Raw genomic sequence first — 26,100 nt, forward strand, 5'->3', positions numbered from 1 at the left:
TTTGTTGTCCCTTGGTATGTTTGAGGAAAGTGCAGAGACCTTCTCCCATGCGCTACAGCTGTATGAATTTCAAGGAGACAAAAAGATTAACATTGACGAGGCTGCAAAGCTGAAGCCAGCTGAGAATAAGGCAAATGTTTTAGTTGGTAGGGCAGCAGCCAACTTCTCAGTCGGTGGACGGGCAAGTGAGGTTTGCCGCGATCTTGGAGAGGCCTTCGCGATACACCCAGCTACAGCCAGACTGCAGTTCCAGCAGTTGTTCTCAGACAACGGCACTGCCATGGCAGCCCGGATCCAGCTCCGTCAGCAGGCAGAGAGAGGGCTGTCGGGCTACAGGGAAACGGTGCTGGCACGTCCTGACCTCCGCTCCACTAAAGGAGTGGAGCTGTTGGACCCTGTCATTGCGCAGTTGCGGACACTCTGCCACCTGGAGCCGGACGGAGGGGGCCGGGAGCTTCGCGTCCGCCTGGCCGACTGCCTGCTCCTCAGGGGGGAGTTTAGAGAGGCCCTCTCCATCAGCAGCCAGCTGGCTGCTGCCACTCCGTCCCAGCAGAGCTACCAAAACACCGTTCAGGTGCTTCGTGGCTACGCACGCGTGCTCTCCAACGACCACCAGGGAGCGCTGGAACACTTCCAGGCAGTGATCGAGCACCAGGCGCCTCACCCCTCCAGCTGCGTCCGAGCCCTGTGTGGCAGGGGGCTTCTGCGCATGATTGCTGGGTCACATTACCTGACTGCGCTGGATTACCTGACAGCGAGCGGGCTGCAGCCACAGGAGACTGCATTCACGGTGCGATGCCTCATTCCGTGGAACTATCGCGGGCTGCTGTGCACTGTGCTGCTGGAGCAAGGCCGTGCCATGCTGGAGGACATCGGAGACAAAGGCTCAGGACCTTCTGCACAGCAAGAGGGCAAGGGCCAGTCAACACAGGGGAAAGATTCCCTCTCACTCTCCAAAGATGGGTAATTTTTGTGTCTATTGTTTTCCCTCTCGGATATGCACTGCATTGCTTTGTTGTAGGCCTGGCATTCCCAAACGCTGCTGCACAGGCCACTCCCCATGACACAGTGTTGTTATCTGGTCAGTGCAGGAACCCAGGTGGAGTGCATGCTCTGGCCCTGCTGCTGATGGAGTTGCAGCCTGGCTCAGAGGCACCTCAGATCCTCATGGCGGATGCCCTGTACCAGCTGGGTCGGGTGGAGGAGGCTCACCGCCTGCTGCTGTCTATAGAGCACACAACCACTCGGCCCCCCATTCTCGCCCGCCTTGCACTGCTACAGCTGCATCGGGGCTTTCTTTATGACGCTAACCAGGTGCCTGGACTACTGTTTGAGAAGTTTGTATGTGTTTAATAGAAAACCCCTGGAGGGAGAAACAGTGACGATGTTATAGTAATGGTAAAACAGAAGACGCTATTAGACAATATTTTTGTCCAACTAATAAGAATTTTAGCCAAACACTTGTTTGCATCTCATTTAGTTGCTCTTCTGTTTTTCATAATTTGTGGTGAAAAAATACATAAACTTAAAAACATAAACATCCACAGACAGTACAGAAAGACTGACACTGCCTTCTCCTGGCCTATATGTTAAACACTTTACAAAAGTAATATGGAGCAGACAGACTCATCATATTTGTATTTTGCATGTGCGTTTCAAATGTATTTAATATGCTTTGTTTTGTTATGTTTTGATTAATTATTGTTCCTCATGATTGACAGCTGCTGAAAAAGCTGATCCAGAGTGGCGACACTAGCTGTCTGCGTTCCCTGCTTGCAGTGGCCCGTCCGAAGGATCGCATTCTGATGGAGAAACATTGCCATACGGCTTCCAAGCGCACCCTGAATGGCCAGAGAGAGGAGAGCACCATGAGGGAGGCAGTGGCATATCTGTCCATTGCCATCATGGCTTCAGGTCATATTACACTACTTCTCCTGTATCTTAAGAGTTCTGTGGTGTGATTACGAGGAAATCCCTTTCTGATTCAAATTATTTAGTGGTTCAATTTCAGTTCACAGATTTCAGATAATGTTTGTAAGTAGAGGATTCTATGTACTAAGCCTCAACAGGAAGCAACAAGTTTGACACTATGAAACAGCGATCTGATATGGTGACTCTGTCTAGCCATGTGGTGCATGGAGATAATGCCTCTTCTTCCTGTTCCTGTGGCCGTGTTCAAACAAGTTTCTATGCTGCACTTTTGCAGGTGGTGCAAATACTGAACCATTGCTTGAAAGAGCCAAATGCTATGCTTTACTGGGCCAACGCAAGACCGCCATCTTTGACTTCACTGCCATCCTGAAAGATCGCCCTGATCATGTGCCAGCCCTCTGTGGGAGAGCATTCACCTACCTCACCTTAAACCAACAGAAGGTGAACCTATCAGCCTAATCACATTAACAAAACACAGACAAGGAAATACCATTCTAACACACTGTTTAAAAAACATATTGCTCTGTCACTGGAGCTGCCCATGCATGTAATCAGCCTAGTCTTTTTGCATGGGTTTGAGGACTGACATGAGTTGGTAAGCAAAAGCTGAAAGTTAAGATGAAGACAGAGAGAAAAGTAACTGGTAAGCACTCAGTGCTATTTACATTTCTGTGTAAAGTCATGGGGCTTTTTGAAGTGAGATGCAGAGATTATATCTGCTGATAAGAAACTCGGTAGATGTCTGTAAAGGTCAATTAACCAATTATCCTTGTGATGTGACGCAAACATAATCTTTGACCTTTGCAAAAAAGTGAACTCTTTGAAGCTAAATCTAAAACATCCCCAGGAATGCATTGGAGACGTAGTGGCTGCACTGTGGGTGGACCCAGAGGCTGTCACACAGGATATTCTGTCCCTTAAAGACAAGGGACGGAAACTTATCTGCGAGTGGCTGCTTCAGTGTTGCCGCAGAAACCTCTCTCAGCAGAGAGCAGCAGTTGACCCGGTTCCCTGTTCAGAGGAGCCTTTTAAAGAGGCCTGTTTAGTCGGAGCAGCACTGCTGAAAATAGATGATCGAGACCCTAGGTGGCATCTGCTAAATGTTGATACCCTACTTGCCAAAGGTACTAATTTTAATTGTTGCCTTATTTTGAATACTTAAGCCCTTATGATTCTCTGTTTGAGAATTCCAATATGTTTCCATGTTTGTCAGATGCTTTCATTAACCTCTCCCATAGGTGACGTACAGGCAGCAGGTGCTCACCTGCAGCAGGTGTTTGGGCAGGAGCCCCGGGAGGCCAACGCCCAGGCCAGGTGGGCTGTGGTGGAGGTGTGGGGGAAGAATTTCAGGGGGGCTGCCCAGAGTCTTGTCAAGGTGGCAGAGAGAGAGCCCTCCACCCTAGACTTCCTTCTTCAACTCATCTCCCCAACTCACAGGAAACGCCTTGCACAAGTAAATGCTTCTGGTGTCCAGTGTTGTACCTGAACGCGTTCATTGAACGAAAGTTCATGAACTTGTTCATAATTTTGGTGAATGTGAACTGAACGTACTGTATTACTGCCTGATGAACGATACTTTGAACGCGTTCATTCTGGTGTCTGTGAACGGCATGTTCACTCTTTTTAATTTCGTTCAATAAGGTGCCAGATTTCTAGAGACTTCCAGGCGAAAAACACACCGTTAACAGTCCTTTATCCAATCGCTGCGTGTACTTTCTTCTACTGTTTAATCCTGGCAAGTGTGAGAGCGCCGGAGTTACGTAGAGGCCGAGAGCGGTATTGCAGTCATATAGAGATTTAGAAAAATTATAGCTTGCAACATATTGAAAAAAAGAACTGAACTAGTTCATTTTTTGGAGCTGTGAACTTAGTTCAAAATTTTGAATTATGAACTATGAACTGAACTAGTTCATTTTAAAATGTGTGAACTATGAACTGAACTAGTTCATGTAGAGAGTGAACTTTCCCAACACTGCTGGTGTCAATACAGAATGTACTAAACATGTACCCAGGAAGTCATAGTCTCTCTAGTCATAGGTTGCATGCTCATTTAAAACTGTTCTGGTTTCTGGAGAGTAAACACCTCCCAACAATCATTTATGTAAATATCTAAATTACCTGACTTGCACGGCTCTTGAACCAGGAAGCACATTTCATAGGTTTTGGCATGGTGTGTATTTCCCTCATTGAACGAAGTAAACTGTAGCGAAGGCTACCACACGACCTACACTAACTGTGCACTTTATAAGGGAACACTATACTTATACTGGATAGGGCCTCCCATTGCTCAAAACAGCATTGATTCTTAGTGCCATGGATTCCACGAGATGTTGGAAACATTACTTTGAGATTCTGGTCCATGTTGACATGTTTACATTGCGAAATTTCTGCAGCTATATCAGATGCATATTCATGCTGCAAATCTCCTGTTCTACCATATCCCAAAGGTGTTCTATTGGATTCAGATCTGGTTACTGGGAAAGCCACTGAAGAACACTGAACTCGTTCATGTTCATGAAACCAGTTTGAGATGACTTTAGTTTTGTTTTGTTACACGGTGCATTATGAAGCTTGAAGTAGCCATTAGAGGATGGGTCATTTGTGGCTATGAAGGGATGCACATGGTCAGCAACAATACTCAAATAGGCTGTGGAGTTCAGGCAATGACTGATTGGTATTAACAGGCCCAAAGTGTTCTAAGGCAACATTACTCACACCATTACAGCTGGACTGGTGACCCAAGGCAGGTTAGGTCCATGGATTTATGCTGCTGGAGCCTAAGGTTGGGGTTTGGTACCCTGTAGGCCTGGATTCAAGGCCGGGTGGGGTGACAGGTCTCTGCCTTAGCTACAAGATGTTTTGCTCTTCGCACCACTCTGAGTAAACTATACAGAATGACATGAAACTCCCAGGAGATCAGCATGTAGAGAAATATTCAAACCAGCTTGTCTGGCACCAACACTCAATAGTCAGATCAGTCTTTTACTCCATTCTGATGGTTGACGTGATAATTACCTGAAGATCCTGATCTGTGTCTGCATGATTTAATGCATTGCACTGCTGCCATGCGATAATTGCATGAATAACTATGTGTACATAACTATGTGTTCCTAAAGTGCTCAGTGAATGTATATGACATTAGCAAACCAAATAGGCTGATACAGTGGTAAACTCAACCCTGAGCTCTCAGAATGTGTACTTAGCATCAAGCCTTTGGCTATGACCTTTAAGCCCCTTGTTTAGTCTCAGTTTCCCATTACTGTGAGGTAAGCTAGGTGAATCATCTTTAGTCCACTGTCTAGTGCCGTCGCTCCCATAACGCGGACTACGCGCTGCGCGTAGGGCACCACGTCCTGAGGGGGCACCAAAAAATAGGCAACTGAAAAATCATCTTAGTTATAAAAATGATTATGCCGATATTATTTCAGTATTATAACGCACCATTTAGGCATGTATATCACAAAACAGGCAGAACAGAAAACATAAACAAATACACACTCAACTTCCCAAGCTCGCTGTGGTTGTGCCCCCTATCTCAGTGGCTAGGTCAACTTTTCGAAAATGGCCTCAAAAAGACAACAGGAGTCAGGGGCAGGAAAAAAGAAACAGTAAGAAACTGCGAGATGATGCCCGTGCATCACTTTCAGGTATGTCCATGTTTAATCATTGTTAAATACGGGAAATTTGCTGCTTATTAAATGGTTAGCCTATGCATACACCTCGAACTAGCTGACGTTATTGATAATGTAAGCACACTCAAATTTTTATAACTTAGGTGCAAGTAGGGCTACCAAACGGCCCGAATTGTCCGTGTCATCCCGAATTATGGGTGATTTTGTTTTGTCCCTTCCATTATTGTTGGTCAGCTGTTGGCGCGTGCCGGCACCTGGAAGAAAGGGGGGGGGGGGGCGCATCCTAAAGGAGTTTTACCTAGGGCACCAAAATAGCTAGCAGCGGCACTGCCACTGTCACCCACCACTGTTTATTTGCTTGCAGTAGATGTGCCGTTTTGGGGGGTGAAAGTCTTCTGAATATGTTTTATTTCCTTAGGCAGCGTCCCAGGAAGCCAGCAGGGTGTCTGAGCACGGCCAGTGGGAGTGCGCCCTGCCGCTGCTGACGGTGGCAGTGCGGGCCATGGACCAAATGAAGCCGCAGTACCTCCGCCAGCGGGCAGCGTGTCTTGCCCAGCTGGGCCTGCATGAGAGAGCTGTGGCTGACCTGGACAAGGTCATCCAGGGTCACGATGCCACAGACTCTGGGGCGGTGGAGCATGCGCTGTGGGCGGAGGACCTGTGCCGGCGCGGGCGCAGCCTGCTGCTGTGCCCTCGAGAGCGCCTGGCTCTGGAGGACTTCGCCCGCGCGCTGGGGCTCCACCGCGGTCGGGCACTGGAATGTGTGGAGGCCGGGCTAGGGAGGGTGAGGCTGGCGGGGCACTTCCTCCACGCCGCCTCACAGTGCTACGCCGAGCAGCAGCTGAGTGAGGCCTGGGCACTGACGGAGTGCGGGCTGAAGGTGGAGGCGGGTCATGCTGAGCTACGGAGGCTCAGGGCACGCATCAAGCATGAGGACTCAACCCCCTGCATTGTCCACTAGAGGCCAAACAAACCCACTTCACTTTAAATCACGCTACTCTTATATTCAGTAGGGAGGACACTTTGCATATGAATATGTTTTTTTTGTTTTTTTTTTGTGAGAAATAGGGTTACAACGCAATCAGGAGTTCTATAATCTAGAAAATGTGGGAATTATTTGTGACAAAAGCAATCATGATGTTTATGCCACTTTCCCAGGAAGTGTACAGTACATGATTATATTTATACCATTCATTATTTCAAATATCTTCTGTCTTCCATCATGTAATTTGTTAATGCAAATTAAATGTATTGTACACTAAAGTATTTTTTTTTAAATGGGATTTTGATTATGGTTTATGAGCAGATTAAGATGATTGTAAATCATAAAATACAAATACTATGTGATGTCAGTCTTGTACATTTCATGGAAGTGGTCAAAGAGATGATGACATACAACATGATGCTGTTTGGTATAGTTTTTATCTGTTGTATTAAGTATAGATGATATTCCAGACAAACAATCAGATAAAGAAAGATGATGATTTCATCGTTGTTGGTATACTTTCTCATAAATAATGACTATTTCTGTCCACAATTATGTTTTTTTTTTAAATTATTATTACTAGCAACAACCAAAGACAAACGAAAAATATGCATTTAATAAACTGGAACATTTGTGTTCATGGTTGGAGTGTGGTTTTTTGCTTTTTAGTCGAGAAAGATGTCATTGCTGGTTTATTCTCATGAATACAGAAGTATTTCAGGCCATGTATATTCCAAATCTTTCAGTATCTCTGCAAAACAGAAATTATATGAAGGCCCACGGTAACCTTAATGGGCATTTAGATTATAGTGACAGTATTTCTCCAAGATCTCACTCTTGTGAATTTAGGATGGCATATTTAATGACAAAGCTAGGCGGCGCTGTAGATCTACGTTGAATGTTAGTCACTGTGAAGTCGCCCTTGTTATCTCGTTGATGTGTTTTCAGTTGACGTCACCAAACAAGTCTTATGGCAGACTAGGGTTTCAAGTCTCAGAAATCGGTTGCAGGTTTGTAGTACAAGCAACCGCAGGGATTCCCTGCAATCATTTTTTGTTCTCATTTCGAAAGTGACGGATACAGCAATACCAACAAACCAGACATCACGACAGTCATTTTGTTGAGAGGCTATATTTCCGGATGGGAAATAGCAAAGTCCATTGTCACAAAGTCTTCCATTTCATACTCCATGTCCTCGAATAACCCTGGCACGCTTTTGCCTACTTAGTAGCAACCCTTCCTGTTCTGAAGTTACGATTTCATTTTACTGTCAGCTTAATACATAGAGTACAGGGGGAAACAAGAGAGCTGGTGAGTCCCTTCACGACTGTTTTTTTTTTTTTCAATTCTCCGGAACACTTTTCTGTATAGTATGCTAACCAGAGGAGTAAACCGCAGTTTCCTTTTCTAGCGAGTGGACAGTGAATCTTTTAGAACACCGAGGTGAAACAACCCTGCAGTTTCTTTCTTTTTGTTTTTTTAAAAAAGAGGAAATCCAGTAAACTATATAAACTATCATCAGGTCACAACGGCCGAAAATGTCAGCTCCTCCAGTTGTGATCAAAGTTGTGATGCAAAACTCACTCAAGCAAAAGCTGTCATTGATGACGCAGTCAAAGATCATAACATTAGGTGTATGGAATCTAAATCTAGATCTCAAATCTAGTTAAAGTAACACTATGCAACAATTTGACACTTTTTGATGCATGGTTTTATAGGCAACTATTTAGGTACCATCCTCAAATTCATTTTGATAGCATATGGTCATGTGAAGGACAGATGAACACCTGTGTCTTTCTCACTAGCCATACTACAGTACCCTATGTAGTTCTTTGTTCCGGGCTGGAACACCCTGCAAATATGGAAGAAAAGCTTTCACAGCATGACATTGCCAGCTTTACAAAAAACACCATTTACTTTTGGCTGAATCCCATTTCACCCCCTACCCCTTCGTCTTTCCCCTTCCCCTCCGTTTTGCGCGTTCACGTGTAGGGGTAGTGCTATCCCAATTCACGTTAAGACAGAGGGGTAGGGGAAGGGGAAGCGCTTTCTACCCCTCCAAACGGAGATTTTCCGAGGGCACACTTCAAACGGAGGGGTAGACTGATTTCCCTCAATGCATTGCGAACCCGTGATCATTAAAGAAAAAACATCGCGCGAGTCCATTTAAAAATGTCGGAAACAGCAAGGAAAGCATCACACAAATGAAAGTATTTTCTTTGTAATTCATGATTTTAAAACTTGTTTGATGAAATGTTGCATTGTGTAAATAACAGCTGCAGGCGCAATTGCCATGTTTGTTTATGTCTGGTGAGTGACAGCTGTCGCTCTCCGGTAACGTAACAGCTCACGCTTCGTACTGATGACGTACGTAATTGTTGAAGGGCTATCCCATTTCGAAGGGCTAGCGTTCCCTACCCTACGTTATGGCTCCGTTTGAAAAAGCGAGGGCAAAGGGGTAGGGGTAAAGATTAGAAATGGGATTGGGCCTTAGTGTATTGGCAAGCTTCTATCAGTATCAGCTGGGCTGTTGGTGGTGTTTGCAAGGTTTTTGCATGCCTTTTAGGAGGTTAGCTTGCTAGTTTTGGAATTTAACTCCTTATTACTGCTTTAAGTACTGCTTCAATTGCCCCAATTTACTTGCTTTTGTAAATATTGTCCTATTTGTTTCAGGCAGGACAGCTGCTGTCACTATGCCATCACCTGTGGAGGTCATTGTGGTTGGAGCTGGTAACCGTGGGGAGACATACTCCAATTATGCCTCAATTCATCCCCTTCGCATGCGGGTACAGAAGTCTGGGCTTTTAGGGTTTACAACAGATAACATGTTTTCTTTATTTTATCATTTTCTTTTACATGCAATGATTTGTGACTTTATTACATTTATGTAGATTCTCTGATGTGGAGTGTAATAACATTTGACCATTTGTTCTCAGGTAGTTAGTGTGGCAGATCCAAGGCTGTTTGCCCGACGCAAATTACAGGAAAAACATCAAATACCTGATGAAAATGTATTTGATGGTAAGAGATTTTATCTGGTCCTATCACAAGTGACACAATGTCCTTAAACTGGAATGTCACGTTAAGGTCATGCTGTATTGTTTGCAGATTGGAGATCCTTAGTTAAGAGGGACAAGTTTGCAGATGCCATATTTATCTGTACACCTGACCGACTTCATAAGGTGGATGCTGAGTATTCCACACTTAGTAGTTTCATCACCTCAATATCGACCAAGCCCCAATTCTCATAGTTTGGCTGTTTTGTACATTTTCTTCCCTTCTCCCTAGGAACCTGCAGTTGCTCTGGCCAAAAAAGGCTATCATATCCTTTTGGAGAAACCCATGGCTGTAAGATAATTCTATCTTAATGTAGTAGGTTTTTGTGTTGATACCACCATACACCAATGCTTACAATCTTCTTAATTTTTGCCCAATGTGGTAGGTGACAGAAAAGGACTGTATCGAAATTGTGGAAGCTTGCATTGACAGTGGCGTAATGCTCACAGTATGCCATGTTCTCCGATATGACCCTCTTATCCACAAAATAAAGGTAGACCTACATTCCTGTTTTAACGTATTGTGTTCCAAGATGTTTTTATTTTTTTAAGCTAATACTAAGAGATATTACCATCTTTTGATTAAATTACAGTTACAGAACCACTGTATTATATACAATATTTTTGCTTGTATTAAGGAGACTTTTTTCCTATTTTCAGGTGCTAATAGACAGTGGAGTCATTGGGGATGTGATACATATACAACATCTGGAACCGGTATGTAAAAATCATTGTTATTGTATTGTACTTTTAGACCAGTGTGAGTTTCACACATACAACCTTGTGAATGTGATGTGGAATATCTTCCTTTAACTTTGGCATTAATGTTGAAAGCTTCAAATGTTCAGACTGCACTAGGTCCCCGAAGCAGCGTTGTATGTAGAGTTTAGTTGAGTAACGTTTTTTTTCCCCTCAGGTGAACACAGATAAACAGAACTGATGATTATATAATGTGTGTGCTGTGCTCCCGCGATGCATGCTGCATGCAGACGCCGGGTATGTGTTAACAGCAGCAGCTTTGGTCAACTGGAGATGCTCTAATATGTCCTCCACTGCTGCCGTAGGTGGGCTTCTACCATTTTGCTCATTCCTTTGTCAGAGGGAACTGGAGAAATGAAGAGCAGAGCTCCTTCGCCCTTCTGGCCAAAAGCTGCCATGACCTGGACCTCATCCATCACTGGGCCAGTGGGCGCAAGTGTGAACTACTTAATAATTCATTATGAGCTGTATTTAATACTTTGCAGGTGCAGATGGTTCTGTTGGGGACTGTTTTTAATTGTGGCAACTGTATTATTTGTAGGTGTGTAAAAGTTTCATCGTTTGGGTCTCTGAGCCACTTCCGCAAAGAAAACAAGGTTTGCCAGCTTTCCACTTCTTTAAATATGAGTTATAAACTGATATAGTTAATTGGCAAGATTATGATGCAATATTAATAAATCCTTTTTCACAATAAGTGGGCATATTCATATTCAAACTGGCATGAACATAAAGGTATGCCAAGTCAGAGAATGGTCTTTTTATTCTAGCCAGCAGGAGCAGCAGATCACTGCTTAGACTGTCCTGTCGAGGCAACCTGTCCATACTCAGCTCGCAAAATCTATCTTGATGCGGTGAAAAAGGTATATTGTTCATTTAGTTTCTTCTTAAATTACAATTTAATCTTTTTAGCTGGTCACCAACCGACTTTCTGTAGTGTTGTCCCCTATATTAGACCCACTGAATGATCCTGTTATAATCCTGACAGGTTTCACGTCTAGCTCTAGGTTTGTGGCTGTTGATTTTGCTTTTATGGAAATGTATTTTTGAAAACGTATTTAGTTTTTCATCTGTGATTTTAAGATTTTTGTTTTATTATTCTTCAGTCCACTAACTGGTCATGTTCATTAGCAGTTCCGGTAAGCGCTCTCAGAATTAGGATCTAATATGTCTAATGTCTGTCTACTTTTGTCTCAGGGATGTGTGGGCTGGCCTGTGTCGGTCATCTGCTCCAACTCTCTTCCTGACATTGAGTCGGTGACAGAGGCCCTGCGCACCGGACCTTACGGCCGGTGTGTGTACGAGTGTGACAATGATGTCTGTTCCAATCAGGTACATCTATCATTCACACAAACTAACTTTGTCAGCCATATATAGACCCAATTCCACACTTTGAAAATAAGTTAAAAGACCATATTTTTGCCCTATTATCCCAGAATATGGTACTTAACTATTGCATCAGAAGTTAACATTTTCTCATTGTAAGGCTATAAGACTGCAATAACAGTATTGGTAGATATGACACAACATCAGCATAACAATACATATTTTGTATCTAACTTCACTGTTGCCCTAAACATAAAGAGTTGTATAGAAAACCGAGATTTCTCTGTACAGAAGAGATGATAAAGAAATGTTGTCAATACTGTTATAGGTTGTAAACATGGAGTTTGAAGGAGGGCTCACTGCTGCCTTTACCATGGTGGCTTTCACAGAGGAGATCTGTAAGCGCAAAACAACTATTTATGGAAGCAGGGTAAGCCTGAGCTCAGTGCATTTGTGCCATTCAATATGCTAAAATTAAAGATGCCTTTGCTTACTTGGGAAAAATCACTTCTATCCTACAGGGGGAGCTCAACTACAATGGCCATGATATCCACGTGTTTGACTTCCTCACTCAGAGGTCCACTAAGCATTCGGTGGACTCAGAAGCCCCTGGGAGCTTTGCTATGGCAGGCCACGGAGGAGCCGATTATCACCTAGTAGATGCTTTCATCTCAGCAGTGGCAGTGAGTGAACTGTTTTTGTTTTTTCAGTGTCTGTTCGATGTAGGCGTTGATGACATTTAGGTAGGCGTTTAGGTACATTTGAGCTGAAATATTTACAGAGTCAGTAGACTTTGTATAATAGTAATAAGGTGATATTGACACAGTCACTCATGGGTAAAGAAACGCATGAACCTCAGCACCAAACAAACGTGCTGGTATGACCTTGAGTTCATCTGTTTCCTTTCAGAGTGAGGATCCCTCCCTCATCTGTTCTGGTCCGAGAGAGAGCCTGGCGAGCCACAGGCTGGTGTTTGAGGCCGAGCGCTCGCGACTGGAGAACCGGGTAGTGTTCTGTGCTACTGAACAGGATTCAGAGACCCAGAAGTGATTTAAGTAGTTACGAACAGGAAGGATGGGTTTTAGGGAGGGTTTCAATACAGTCAAGGCCTAGGGTATAGTGAAGGGAATGTGAAAAAAAAATCAGGTTTTTTTATTTGTGATTCAATGCTGATTGTAACGTATTAATATTGATAGCGAAGACATTTGACTAATTATGCTTGTAACCAGTAAAACTGAAAACATTGCTGACTGTTGAAGAGAACCAAAGTTGCAAAAGTAAATCTTTTTTTTCTTTTAGTTTTTTTAAATACTGCATACCTCACTCAGTGATTTCTGCAAACCACTTTTCAACAACTTTGAAAATGATCTTTACCTCTGAGATACTTTGCACTAAATGGTTATGTGAGATGTACTATAAATGAACTTTAAACTAGGTGTTTATGTCATCTGATTAATCATGTGAATCATCCAAACTTGTTAATACAACTTGTGAAATAATATAACAAATTGACAAAAAAAACAGGCTTGCTCCCAAATTCTGCCAATTTCTTTTTATTTATATTAATATCACCTAATGTGTCAGACCTCAAGAACACCTCATGAGGTTCTTATAACTATTATATGTAGGATAAAGGAGCAGCAAAACAATTTGAGTCCTTAATTATTTGTCCTCACAAAATGTACACATAATAATAAGCTGTAAGCACACCACCTCCGAGGCCAACAAGGTCACAAACCCACATCAAGGCAAATCTAGGGTGCGTCGCCGGCCCAAGTTAGGCCCAAGGCTGACTCTGTTTCTTCTCTGCATCTGTGGCAAGACAAACAAGCTGGTCTGGCAATGGAACATTTACGCCTGTATGACGCATAAGTAGTTATTATGCTATCTTGGTATATACAAAAAAAAGAAACGTAACAAAATAAAAACAATTAAAAAACTGCTACAAGACCGCTAATGATTATGCTTTAGTTCATGTTTAGAATGCTCCTCACCCTCTTCAAGGCATGCTGGTAAAGCTCTTCTCTGGAAAGGGTTATTTCCTTCAGCGTGAGATCGCACTCCTCTGCATCAGAATCATCCCTGGCAAATATAAAGCTTGGTTTATGCTCAGAGGCGTAAGCGCAAGCGAAAGAGGCCGTGCAAGCCCCTTGTGCGACCCTTGCGCAACTTTTCACGTCTTGCGTGCGTCGGCCCCTTTTTCTAGACTTGCGCCATTTTACGCAAGCCTATTGTTCTGGCGGTGAATTGCTTGGCAACACCCCCAACGCAACGCTTAAGCACCTGGCAATTAATTCTCAACGCAGAACCAAGCAAGGGCCTTAAGTCGTTATGCATAGCTAGTTACGTCAACTACAGGCATTGTGATGTAAACATTTAAGAATGGAATGGTTCCAACTGAAACATTCTTTGTGGCAACAACATGGTCAGTCTGCCTCAATTAATTAGCTGACCACCTAGCATACATGCTAAAACCCCTTTCTCTCTTTTTCTGACACTGACTTCGTCATACAGCAACCATGCCAGTTATGGTGGAACAACCCCATATAGGGAAAGTTTGTAATATGTATAAATGTATCATAATCTTTTTTTATATAGTGTATATCATAACAGTGTGCATACATAAAAACATATACAAATATATTTTTGATATATGCCCTACCTTACATGTTGAAGAGCATTATGCTATTTAAGTATAAAATGTATAAAGCTCTTTACCACAGATCATGCAAGTATAATGCAGTATTGTACCAGACAAGATTGATTCCTATATGTTTTTACAGAGCTTTTCCATATGGAACTATCTTCAATGAAAGACACTGATGTTAAAGAATATTCGGGGGTTTCTGGTGTTATAGCGAATAACATCATGGGTGATCACACGGCTTGTGTCTGTTATCAAATCATAACCATGAGATTACTTTGCAATAACACATTTCCTCTCGTGTTCCGTTGTTTAAATAACACACCATACAGCAGGTGGTCTGATGGTCAGATCTTGCTGGGACAATGGGGGACTCTGTCCCAGCAAGTGACACGCTGTCGCCCCGACACTGTACTCCTTGTCAAGGTCCTGAGAGAGAGAATTGCAAATGTGAAAGAAAAAAACACACAAACAGTCAAAACACACAGATTGACCAACAGCCATAACTAAGATATAGCACAGTGTATCACCTTAGCGTCGAGGAAGGACTGAATGGTAAGCATCTCATTGGTGCGGTGCTCCACCAGGCCTACATACGCCATGATGATGCTCTCTCTGTTATCACAGGAGGCTCCCAATTTCTCATCAATTGCAGAGCGATCACAGTTAATCTGGTTAAGGACAGCATTTATACCTACAATACGACACACAAATGACAGAGCTTCATGCATTTTAGAACTCTATTTCACCCGTTATTAATACGATGAGCAGCTTCTGCAAAATCTCTCACAAACCTACCAACTCTCTAAAGAGAAGTGTGGAGTTCAGCTGTACAGCTCAACAGCATGACCCCATTAAAAAAACTCTCAAGCTTATAAAACACTGGGTAAAACATTACCTTATCAACTGAGATAAATCAGCAGACTACAGTTGAAAGTAGGTAGTCATAAAGAATACCACTAATAGGCTGGACAAACCAGTTTTGAGCTGCTCCAGAGTCTTGTTGATGGTTGTGATGCGCAGTTCGTAGGCCTGCCTCTGTTGTTCTGTCTGCTGCTGGTGAGAGGCGATGTTTTGGATTAGAACTGCGTGCTCGTCCTGCTGCTTCTGCCACTCAGTGTTCAGATGATTTATCTCCTTTAGGATCTGAACCAGCACACACACACACACACACACATCAAGTATCACAGGGGTTTTTCCTCGAGGAAATGTCATCGACTAAATAAATGCTTCTGTTTTAAAGTGGTCTGGGCTACAGATGTTGATTTCAATTTACACTTTGGGATAATTAGTCTAATGTTTCTAGCATGTTTGTGGCAGTCAAGTCGGATGGTGGTTTGGTCTGCTCACACAGCGCCAGGCCACTACAGCAAGCCAATACATGGGGATTTCCTCCCTCAAGCTGCACATGCTGATCCACGATGTGGTTTCTCTTCAAAATAGTGTCATTTCTATTCCTAAATAATCATCTCTGACTGACCTGACCAATGTGGTCCTTCATATGCTCGGCCTCAGTGTGCTGTTCATTGACGTATTTCAGTAAAGAAAAATTGCAATCCTCAACTGGAAAGCAATGAAGAATAAAGGGTGAATAACAGCAAAATAAGATGGCTCCAACAGGTCAAAGTGCAAGTGGTACAATGAAAAGGAGAGCACTCACCTTGAGTGAACTTTGCCACAATTTGTTCCAAGTCATCTCCAAGGACATCTTGCATTTTCTTGAAAGACATCTCCAAGTCTATCCCCTTCTCTTTCTTCTCTTCTTTCTCTAAAAAAAAGACAAATACATGTGACTTATGACTAAGTCCTGCTCATCTGTATCCAACTAGCTCATTTACTGTGTGCTTGTCTTTGGGGAACTGCTTGGTGATTTGCCTCAAGTGTCTGTCAAGAATCAGTTTCATCATACCTTGTTTTCGTGGATGGTCCTGGTTCTCTCCCTGACTTGTTCTCTCTTGGTTCTTGATGCTCATGAAGTTCTTGAGATGATCATTATGGGAAATAACCCTCTGTAGTTCACCTATATCTACATTATGTTGAACCATGTCTTTCTTGGTTTTCTCTTTTAAAAGCATGGCCTTCATCTGCATATCCAACCTGCAATACAGTGAGACCCCAAGCTGTGGACATCCTTTTCTATAACCAGAAATAAAGAAATTATACATGACTATTTCAATCCTGAATTTAAAGACTCCAATACCTTCCATCTGATGCAGCAGAGGTCTTATTCATGACATCCCTGATATTTCTCCGAATGAGTTCCAACTCCTGGTGAATGGCATTAGATGAACACAAATACACATATGACAAAAAGACAAAATCATTTAGAAATGTGACAGTAATGTTTCATCCACTTTGGCCCATAAGAGACATTCTACAAACCTTTTCCAGTTTGCTGTACAATTGTTGGAACTGTTTTCGCTCAATGTGGAGGATTTTAAGATCTTCCCTGAGCTGCCTATTCTTTGACATTACCTTGTTGCAGTGTATATTCCCCTGTAAAGGTAAGCAAAAATGTGGTGATTTGATTGGATTTGTGAGTATTCCTTTTAGGGTGATTACTTTTTCAGTAGCAATACACTCCAAACCTGGTGTAGATTGTTCTCCAAAACACGACTTCTTCTTCTTCTTCTTTTTACAGGCAGTTTCTCTCTTCTCATATCTGCCATCTCTTTCTCAAGCCTCAAAATCTGGACAGCAAAGGCCAAAAGATAGACACACTATTACACAAATAATGTTTGTATTTCATGATACAGCTTTACATGATTTCGGAGAGCTAACAGCAGTTATGAATTGCTAAACCACATCTTCTAAACCCATGGAATATAGATGCTGCACAAAGGTTGCTTTGAATAAGATGTATTTAGGTGACATAACATAATTGGCTCCTACCTCCTTCTTTGTGCTCTTCAGTGTCCGTTTCTCCCTGTCTATTTGCGACTCCACACTGTCGTGGAAGACCAGTATGTGGCAGAGATCCTGAGTGGCCTCTGTGTCTTGGCCTCTCCTTCCATGTGTCACGCGAAGGTTACACTGTAACTCATCGTGCTCGTCCTGCAGGCTCTGGATTTCTCGTCTGATTGTTGTGGACAGATATGATTTACCCTTAAGCAGTAAAAGGTTCATTATAATGATACACATTTTACAGCCATACTCTATTTTACTGGGAGTGGCTGTGTCGTCACATGGAAACACGAGTCTATCATACTAGCATCTGCAAAAAGGGTTTGAGTTCAAGAATAATTGAAAAAACTTCTTAAACATTTTGCAGGCCTGAGAAGAGAAGCAGCACTGTAAAATACACAGCTAACATGAGTTCATGATGCTTACAACTGTCTCCGGATCATATCTTCTGACTCTGCGGCATATGCCTGCCGAGATCCTACCATGATGCGAAACTCCCTCTGCAGCTTATTTAGCTCCGTCTGAGCTGTGTGAATAGACAAGCAAAAGAAATAGTTATTAGTGTAACAACTATTTAGTAATTATGGTTAAATCGGTTTTTATTAAATTGCTGACTACTAATTTCAAATAAAAAATGTAATGTGTGGTGATGCCATGATACTGCAGTATTTAATGCTAATGCTACCTCTATAATAAGTGAGGTTAGGATAGGCCCTACCAACTACATCGACGTCGGGTTCGCTGTTGTCTGAATGAATACTACATGATGATATCCTCCGATGCATCCTGGCTTCTCAGATGTATAAAGATCTGCAATGAAAAGAACATTTACTTTACATTTACACAGATGCATATCATTATGTTAATACATTAAAATACATGTTTAATGTGTATATACGTATGTTATGGAGCAGGTTAACGTTATTAAGTAACTAACAAAAGCATTGGTAACCTTAGTTTTTACAAGCTATCACAGGTAGCATTAGCGATATCCCAAACCATCAGATAACCGTTAGCCTAGCTATGCTATCGCTAGCTCACTTAAATTAGCCAGAAGGCACTCAGGCAACTAAAAATATTTTTTAATAAATGATGGTCTATTTACCAGCATCAACTGGGTATACATTTAGTTACCTGTGTATAGAAAATAATCTGTATGTACGGTGATCCAACCGGTTTCTTCAAAGTGAACAGTGGTAGGCCTACAGCAACAAAGACTAACAGGAGCAATCTTGTCACCTAGAAACGTAGCCGACGTAGCTACTTTTCTAAATAGAACAGCCCATTTACCGTCACCATAAGGAATTTCAGTAGCCAAGTGTGCCAAATTAAATTGTTTCTGGACTGCACCTTTAGGCTGACATTCTGAACCATTTTGGTTTCAATCAGAGAAATCTATATCTTTCATAGCATCTTGTATCCTAAAAGGATGTATTTAAACTGGACCACCTTTAAGAGGAAAATATAGGCCTAGGTGATATTCGTAGGTGAGTCATGTAGGTGATACTTGTTATGTTGTGATTTTTTAAATCTTGTGAACAACTTGCTCATACAGGTTTTTATCTTGTGGGCAGAAGTTATTATCTTGTGCACACAAGATAATTAGCTGGTTCAAGTTATAATTATTTTGTGCACACAAGATAATTTACTTTTTCAAGATAAAAAAAAAAATCCCAAGATGACAAACATCACCTACCTGATTTAAGGGGCTCTATATTTCCCTTTTAAAAGTGGTCTTGTTTAAATAACTTACCACTGAAATGGGCTAAAAGTTCAGTGCACTTTCTTATTATGTTGTTATAGACCAGACCTGATTTAATAGCCAGTAGCCTACCCCAAGACCTTAATATATTGGCAACTTTGTAAAGGTTTCTGTTTCTGCAAAAAGCAGAGCTGTAGTCTACTTGGAACCTTTTCCACAGATAATCTTTTAAAGATGTTCCAGTCTTTTGTAGTAGTGACATCAACTGTCGTTGTAACCAAGCTGCAGATTTCTAGTAGAGGTGGAATTCCCAATAGTGGTAATAGGCTACCGTATAGCTTACAATAAACTACCTGTTAATTTATCAATGAATGTTTTTGTTTTCTTTGTTGTAAAACCGTATTTCTTAGCCCGGTTACTCAATAACATTAGGTTTATGAATGAAGACATTAATCAAAAAGGTTACTAGGCTGCTACATCCTTAATATAGGAAACCTTAAGGTATTCTGCTTGGCTGTGAACATGAAGAGGGGATGACGATGAGTGTGTGTTACACACTAGTGTGTGTGAGTGATAAAGTCAGGGGACTCATGACCTTGAAGTGGGCCCACGCTGTTCCCAGCCTTGTCTGTGGACACAGGCTATCATAGAGCACAGGTTATTTAAACTTTCCCCAAAGAAAACATCCGAGGCAGCATCCTTGTTTGTAATATTACTCACTTGTGCTCTTTCGTGTCAAACTGTCTGAAACAGGCTGACATTATATGTCAACATTTACGTAGATGCATTCATTTCTGAACACTGACAGTTACATTTTTGCATCATACCATCACATCGATACCCATTGATGTCATAGTCTCCACCTAAGGTTTTTTCTTGGACACATTGCACAAGGTATGTTTGTCTTTGCGCAGCAGTTAACTGGTAGGTTCGTATTCATGCAGTTTCACTGAAACAGTTCTTTAAAACTGTCACGTCTTCAATGAAAAGAAAAGACTTACAAAAACATAGCTTAACAAGGGTTTAACCTTTATATAAATAAATATGTTATATATGTTTGGATGTGTTAAGGTATTAACATATATTAATATAGTATTACATTAGGAATTAAATCTATTATTACAAACTGAAATTATTATTATTATATTAAAGTGGTTACTACACCAAGAATGTGTGTTACACAATGTCGATTAGTTTCAACATTTGTAATAAGTGGTCCAAAGTTACTGTATTAGGTGACGTTAAAATATATTGCTTTCACTCCTTCCTACATAAACCACTGAATTAGATCACAGGGCTGGGAATTAGACTGAAAGGCAGGGCTCACAGGATGTGATGTCAGAGTGTGGGAGGGCTCAGCTGAGTCATTTGGAATACAGTTGCTGACTCAGAACGCAGACTTACACAGTTGCAAACTTTTTTTTCCTTGGCACACATAATGGACCACATTTACTGGGGATTACAGTGAACATCATTCAAAAGATAATGTAAATATTTTACTGTTTGTTAAATCTGACTGTATGTAAAGAAGATGACCATGATGATTTCAGGAGGGTTATCAAACATAAGACATCTGCAGAGGCACAGAGTTTTCCACAGTACAAGGCTATGTGGTCAGTGAAAAAAATTACCTCAGGGATATTGTAAACCTCAGTTTAATTTCCTATTGATTTTCCAGAAGCTACAATAGGCGTCATTAGACACATATATAAAGATGACTGATGATAAGCTGAAAGTTTCACTTCACGTAAATCCAAGATAACAGGAAGATAATTTACAGAAGGAGCTCTAGATCCCGATCCAAAAGCCTCCTGGATATGGTCTGAGTAGAAGTTCATCGGCCATTACTGAAACTGGTGGTGAGTGGGTGGTGTTTACAGTACTGCGGTAGAGTAGACCTGATGGAAATTTAACTCAGACAGTTTACATTGTGGAAAGACACAATGAATAAGCAGTTCATTGTCCACCCCTCCACTCTCCCTTCCCACAGTTCCACGTAATATGTTGTAAAACCACTGCTATTAACTGTTGCTGAACTCCACGGTGTGATTCTCTGTATACACTACCAGCTGTTAATTGAGCTGTTGCCAAGTGTGTCAAACAATAACTTCCCTTCCCCACCTGTCTTTAGCAGGCGCTCCAACTACTGATACATTAATGAAAGGCCAAGTTGTCTTTTAATGTAAACCATTGCTCTGCCTCGCTGTGAGTCATGCACTGCGTGAGGTGTGTGTTGGATCAAGAGGGAGTAGGCTGCCACTGCAAATGCTTCAGGATTCCAAAACAAGTTCCTGGCAGAGGTTTGGGTCTCGGAGGAAATCTGTGGGACGTAAATACACAGACATCCCAGTCACTGCTCGAACACTTACAGTGCACCGGATGTCCCATTCCACGACCATACATGACCAGGCGTTCCTTCACAATTCTCTGTGGCCTTGAATTAAGAAAGGAAGATGGGTATTTATAACTTACAAGTGCTTTGACATTGTTGTTGTAAACTTTGTAAAGTTATATTGGCTGCACTCAGGGTCATTGTGGTGATTAAATATTAATATACCTTTAGATTTGTGTTTGTGAACTTTGTTTAGTTTTCAATCTTGAGGATGTAGTGCCCTATGGGACGTCCATTTGCCATACATACCTAGAGATGCCCAAGAAGCAGTTCACTTTATATTCACAATAACTTTGCATTGTAGTTCATAAAACTTTAATCACAAAACAATAAATAAACACAAAGAATGACACCGTCACAGCAACGTTTTATGTTTCAAAATATTCCATATCCATAGAGGTATTAAGATAACTTTTTCCAAATATAATTCTAAGTGATCAAACTGTATATCCTTCTTTGTATTCTGCAAGGTCTCTTCCTCTTTTCCCCTTCAGTGGAAAAAAGGGAAACTTTAGGGGGTAGATTAATGTGCTCATTTCCTTCTTACAATAGACAGCGGAAGGCTTCCTGCTGGGCCTGCAAACCTCGTGCCTTTGCCATTGCCTGGAACCATGGGTAATTGAGTTGCCCATCCTTCTCTGCCGTATCCCAGGCAAAGAGCAATAATTACCCCTTTCATTTCTAAACTCCTGCCCAACTTGCCATTCATGGATGCTGTTGCCATGAAATCATTTGTGTTTTGTATTCAAATCACTTTAATCCACACTACTTCCTTGCCCACATATTTAGTCAAATGACTCTCTTTGTTCCATTATCCAAGCATCCTGGGAAAGTGTGTGTGCGTTTGTGTTTGTGTTTCTTGACAAAAAGTGTGAGTGAGAGAGAAGGAGAGGGAGGATCTGTGCTGCAATTAGGCGTTTGTATACCTCAGCAGTGACACTGCAGGACTATTTTGTTTAAAAGTATAAATAATTTTTCCTTTTCCTGACTGGTATAAATAATTCCAACTCACATAATACAGCCAGTTCACCAAGCAGACAAAGTATTTACCATTTTCTGGAGCCTCTGCAGAGGTTTCACACCATCTGTTTTTCAGCCTTTGTTTTTGTTTCTCTGTGAATACCGTACATCTGTGCTTGGTGGATGTTTTTCTATTCCCTCCTTGCCTTGCAATGAAAATAAACACTATCTGCACTTCCTGTAATGCTTATGGCCATCATGGTGTGTGTGACATCTGAGTGTACACTGTCATTACAGCTGCTAACTGCTATATCAAAGTCAAGTGTGGAGTGGCTAAACGTGCCTCATATTATTATAAATGAATTAATGAATTCCTTCCTTACTCAGTACCACACTTCTTATTGTGAATTGCTGTACACAATGAGGGAACTGCTAGGAGATTCATTTGAATGAAGACATGCATGTGTGTGGCTGTGCGTTTGCATGTCCATATGTTTGTTATGCATAAGTCCTCAGTCCTCTATGGTGGTGTCATGGAGTGACAGCGGCAACCAGTGTCTGTGCGTCACCCCACCCTTGAGTCTTGGCTGGTTCACTTAGCTGTGTACAATGGAGCTCACTCACTGGAAAAAATTCAGTGGGTGTCCTTAGCCACCACAGCTTATTAAAACAACAAGAACAAAGACACTTAAGCCCTGTAAGGTTTCAAGGAAGAATGGGTGGAAATAAAATACAAAATGAAATGTCAATTTGATTTATTCAGAAATAAATATCCAAGTCTCTTCCCTGGCGCAACCATTTTCAGAGGAGATTATTGATAAATCTTGATATCTGTTTCCAGGAAATTACAGCATGTTTCCGTACATGGTGTATCAGATAAAAAAAGGTATGAGAAGATTGATCTGTAAAAAGCCTTTAGCAGAGTTTCCCATGCTGTATTGCAATCTGTATTCTGCTGGGCTTCCTCTGAGCCCCCTCAGAGATAGACACTCCCAGATAGCGCCTGATCCGACCCTGCTCCAGCCCAGACTCGGCCCTGCTCTGGCATTGATATAGGCTGAGTTTCCAGGGTCCACATTTGGAAGAAAGCAAATCCCAGCAGCATGAGAATCTGTATGCATTCATAGCCATCGGTCGTCTGCCCCACAGCCTACTTTAAACTACATAAAGTCATAGCCAACAGTCATCTTACAGAGGGCAAAAAGGGTGTATTGTGTATATGTGGTGAGAACAGTAGGTGAAAAAGTCTTGATGAAATGTACATTCTAATGCAACTCTGAAGTAGTGTATATAGCAATGCATGGCATCTTGGACACAGTTTTTACTGAAAGTGAACCCACGTTCCTCTCATGTGGGCTCTTATGCTCATGAATCACAGCCGTTTGTCTATGATCTATAAAGTCTTTTGATGATTTCCCCTGGGTAAAGAACAAGAAGGTTGCTGTAAAGTTTTTAGTGCGCCAGTGAACTCTAGGCTTTAGCATTTGGGGAAATATTGTATAGCAAGATAAAGATCAAATATACCTCTACTGCAGAAGTCATTTGTGGTTTCTTTATGCTTTTCGGATGAGGAGGCTGTGATGGGTGTCTGTCTGAGAGCACTCAGTTATGGCCACACACCCACGTCTCTTTACCGCAGAGGACAAATATTCTGACAAGGGACAGTTTCCACAATGATTTAGGGAATTTAAGTGGGCAAATAAAATGGGCTGGGTGAGAGCTCACGTTTTAAATGAGACTTTCATCCTTTCTACAACATTGGGAAAACTTTTGCACAAGAGCATCACAGATTAAATGCAAAATGAAACAACACATTCCATGTTTGAATGTTGGACATGAAATTAAACTACTTTCATTTGTTGTGACTGTTTACTGCATGTACTGTCATGCAGACACATTTGCTCAATTGTACAAAGTAAAGCCACAGGACATGCTAAGTTCTTTGGAACTGATGTCATAAAGAATACTATAAATTCTTCTATTTCTTATCTTCGCTTTGAAACAACAACAACGACAACATTTTATTACTTAAGAGTAGTAAACTGAAAATGAATAAGTTGTGCCTTTACTGTAGGTAAATATGGAGGCAAGTAAAATAAATGTGCATTTTTGTTCGCAAAGAAATGTGTACAGTGTTGGCACAGAAGCAAGCTGTCAGGGAAATAAACTTTTAACCTTGGCTTAACACTGCCTCCAGCAGATAGTTGTTGGCATTCTTTGTACAATTCAAATGGTGTCATGGATATGAGCCTAAATTATCTATCCAATCAATTCTCACAGAATTGTTTCATTGATCAGAGATGACTGTTGTTGAACTGACTGAATAACTGTAACTGTATTCAGGATCCGCTGTGTCAGAATCAATGACTTAAAAGATACTTTCTGTGTGTGCTTTGCGGATTGGAAAGAAGAGTGACAGAGACACCACTAAAACCTCAGTCTCTTGGGCTCTCTCTCAGCAAGCCTTTAATTACAATTGCATGCTTATTTACAGGTGGTTTCCCTATAAGAAAGACCCTGTTCTGGGAATTAACCAGCCTACACAATGTGTCTAGCAGAAACCATAGTGTGTACAGACAGCCAACTAGCACGAGACTGCTCTGCCTTTTGATTTTCAGGAAAAGGGATATCTTAATATAGCTATCACATCAGTTTGCCATTCCTGATTGAATTCCGTACTTTTTTCCAACTAAAAGTATAACAGAACTCAGGGTTACTCTCTCCTCACTCCTTTTTCAAGTGCCTCCTTTTATAAAATCCTTTTCTATGTTATTACCTCACAATATTGCTCAACTGAATGTGCCCCAACTGAAACGTGCAGATTGCAATAAGTTGCAGTGAGGTTATTTCACAGAAAATGTATGAACGTAAGTATGAACTTGAAACATTTGTGTGTAAGCAAGCTAACAGTATCATACATTTCATTTCATCAAAAGTGGTTTGAATGTCAGCTTATCTATACCACATCTCATGTGTAGTGCTGTGAAGTGGTAATAGTGGTGAAGGGTCTGAGTGGGGGGTTTGGGGGAGGGTGAGGGAAGTTGGAGGAATGGAGTGTAGATGGCACTAGCAGCTGTGTAGGACAGAGGCCGGGTGGTGTGTGTATGTGTGTGTGTGGGGGGGGGGGGGGGTGACAGGAAGTGCCTTGACCCCCCCACCCCCACCACCCTGTGGGAGTTGAGCCTACCGCAGCTGAGCCCCCATGACTCCCAGCTCTACAGAGCATTGTTTAGGCCCTGGGGGAACGGTGCTGTACTGCAGGAGAAATGAGCTGTGGAGGAGCTGATTGGACTAGTCCCTCATGGCGGTCTGTAAATGCCGTTTGGTATGAAAAGAAAAATCTGTTATTGCGCTCATGCTGGGTTCCAAGCAAACATATTCAAAGTGTCGAACAAGAACATCTCTGAAAGGATATCTTAGCCAAACAAGTGGTTTAAATGGGACAGCAAGGTAACATTTTTGTACATTTCAGTGTTTTCATTTAAAATATAGATTTGGTAGAAATTTCAATTTTGAGTATGGCTGTCCATTCTCTCAACTATTAAAAAAAGCTGGTTTCATGTCTCCCAAACATGGTCATTGGTCTGACATGGATCAAAGACTGTCCGCCCTCTTAGATGTCAAATCCCTGTTCTCTCTGTTCAGGAAGGGGAGGAGAGGGTAGTCTCATAATGTGGGACAGTTACATGTCTCATCACACAGAAACACCATGTCTTTGATCACAACACAAGCCCACCCCCATAAGACCTGTGAGATTGCTGGTGCAAGCTATCTGACTGACCATCTAGCCATATCCCAGTTCACCGCACTG

The 26,100-nt window shown here is 41.9% G+C and overlaps 2 protein-coding genes across 2 annotated transcripts; one reads left to right on the forward strand and one right to left on the reverse strand.

Annotated features, from left to right (window-relative positions):
• Positions 1-7,611: 7,611 nt before the first annotated feature.
• Positions 7,612-12,798, forward strand: LOC308376966 (uncharacterized protein). Its single transcript, XM_080853479.1, has 14 exons — positions 7,612-7,860; positions 9,223-9,335; positions 9,486-9,570; positions 9,658-9,731; positions 9,838-9,897; positions 9,992-10,099; positions 10,266-10,322; positions 10,670-10,800; positions 10,906-10,960; positions 11,132-11,224; positions 11,559-11,693; positions 12,016-12,117; positions 12,209-12,370; positions 12,597-12,798. Exons 2-14 carry the CDS (start codon positions 9,243-9,245, stop codon positions 12,735-12,737), a joined length of 1,296 nt encoding a protein of 431 aa, XP_080709605.1. The 5' UTR covers positions 7,612-7,860; positions 9,223-9,242; the 3' UTR covers positions 12,738-12,798.
• Positions 12,799-13,430: 632 nt separating this feature from the next.
• Positions 13,431-18,020, reverse strand: LOC308377095 (coiled-coil domain-containing protein 63-like; the record flags this gene model as incomplete). Its single annotated transcript, XM_080853657.1, has 14 exons — positions 13,431-13,499; positions 13,682-13,769; positions 14,657-14,760; positions 14,862-15,025; positions 15,309-15,477; positions 15,812-15,894; positions 15,992-16,099; positions 16,241-16,428; positions 16,532-16,599; positions 16,714-16,827; positions 16,920-17,021; positions 17,224-17,407; positions 17,662-17,761; positions 17,954-18,020. 14 exons carry the CDS (start codon positions 18,018-18,020, stop codon positions 13,431-13,433), a joined length of 1,608 nt encoding a protein of 535 aa, XP_080709783.1.
• Positions 18,021-26,100: the final 8,080 nt, after the last annotated feature.

Source organism: Sprattus sprattus, assembly GCF_963457725.1.
Source record: "Sprattus sprattus genome assembly, chromosome: 16".
Classification (NCBI taxonomy): Eukaryota; Metazoa; Chordata; class Actinopteri; order Clupeiformes; family Clupeidae; genus Sprattus; species Sprattus sprattus.

Coding starts and splice junctions, on each gene's coding strand:
- LOC308376966 (XM_080853479.1), top strand. CDS start 9,243: ATGCCATCACCTGTGGAGGTCATTGTGGTTGGAGCTGGTAACCGTGGG. Junction 9,571..9,657: donor TGATGAAAATGTATTTGATG/GTAAGAGATTTT, acceptor TATTGTTTGCAG/ATTGGAGATCCTTAGTTAAG. Junction 10,323..10,669: donor ATATACAACATCTGGAACCG/GTATGTAAAAAT, acceptor CTGCTGCCGTAG/GTGGGCTTCTACCATTTTGC.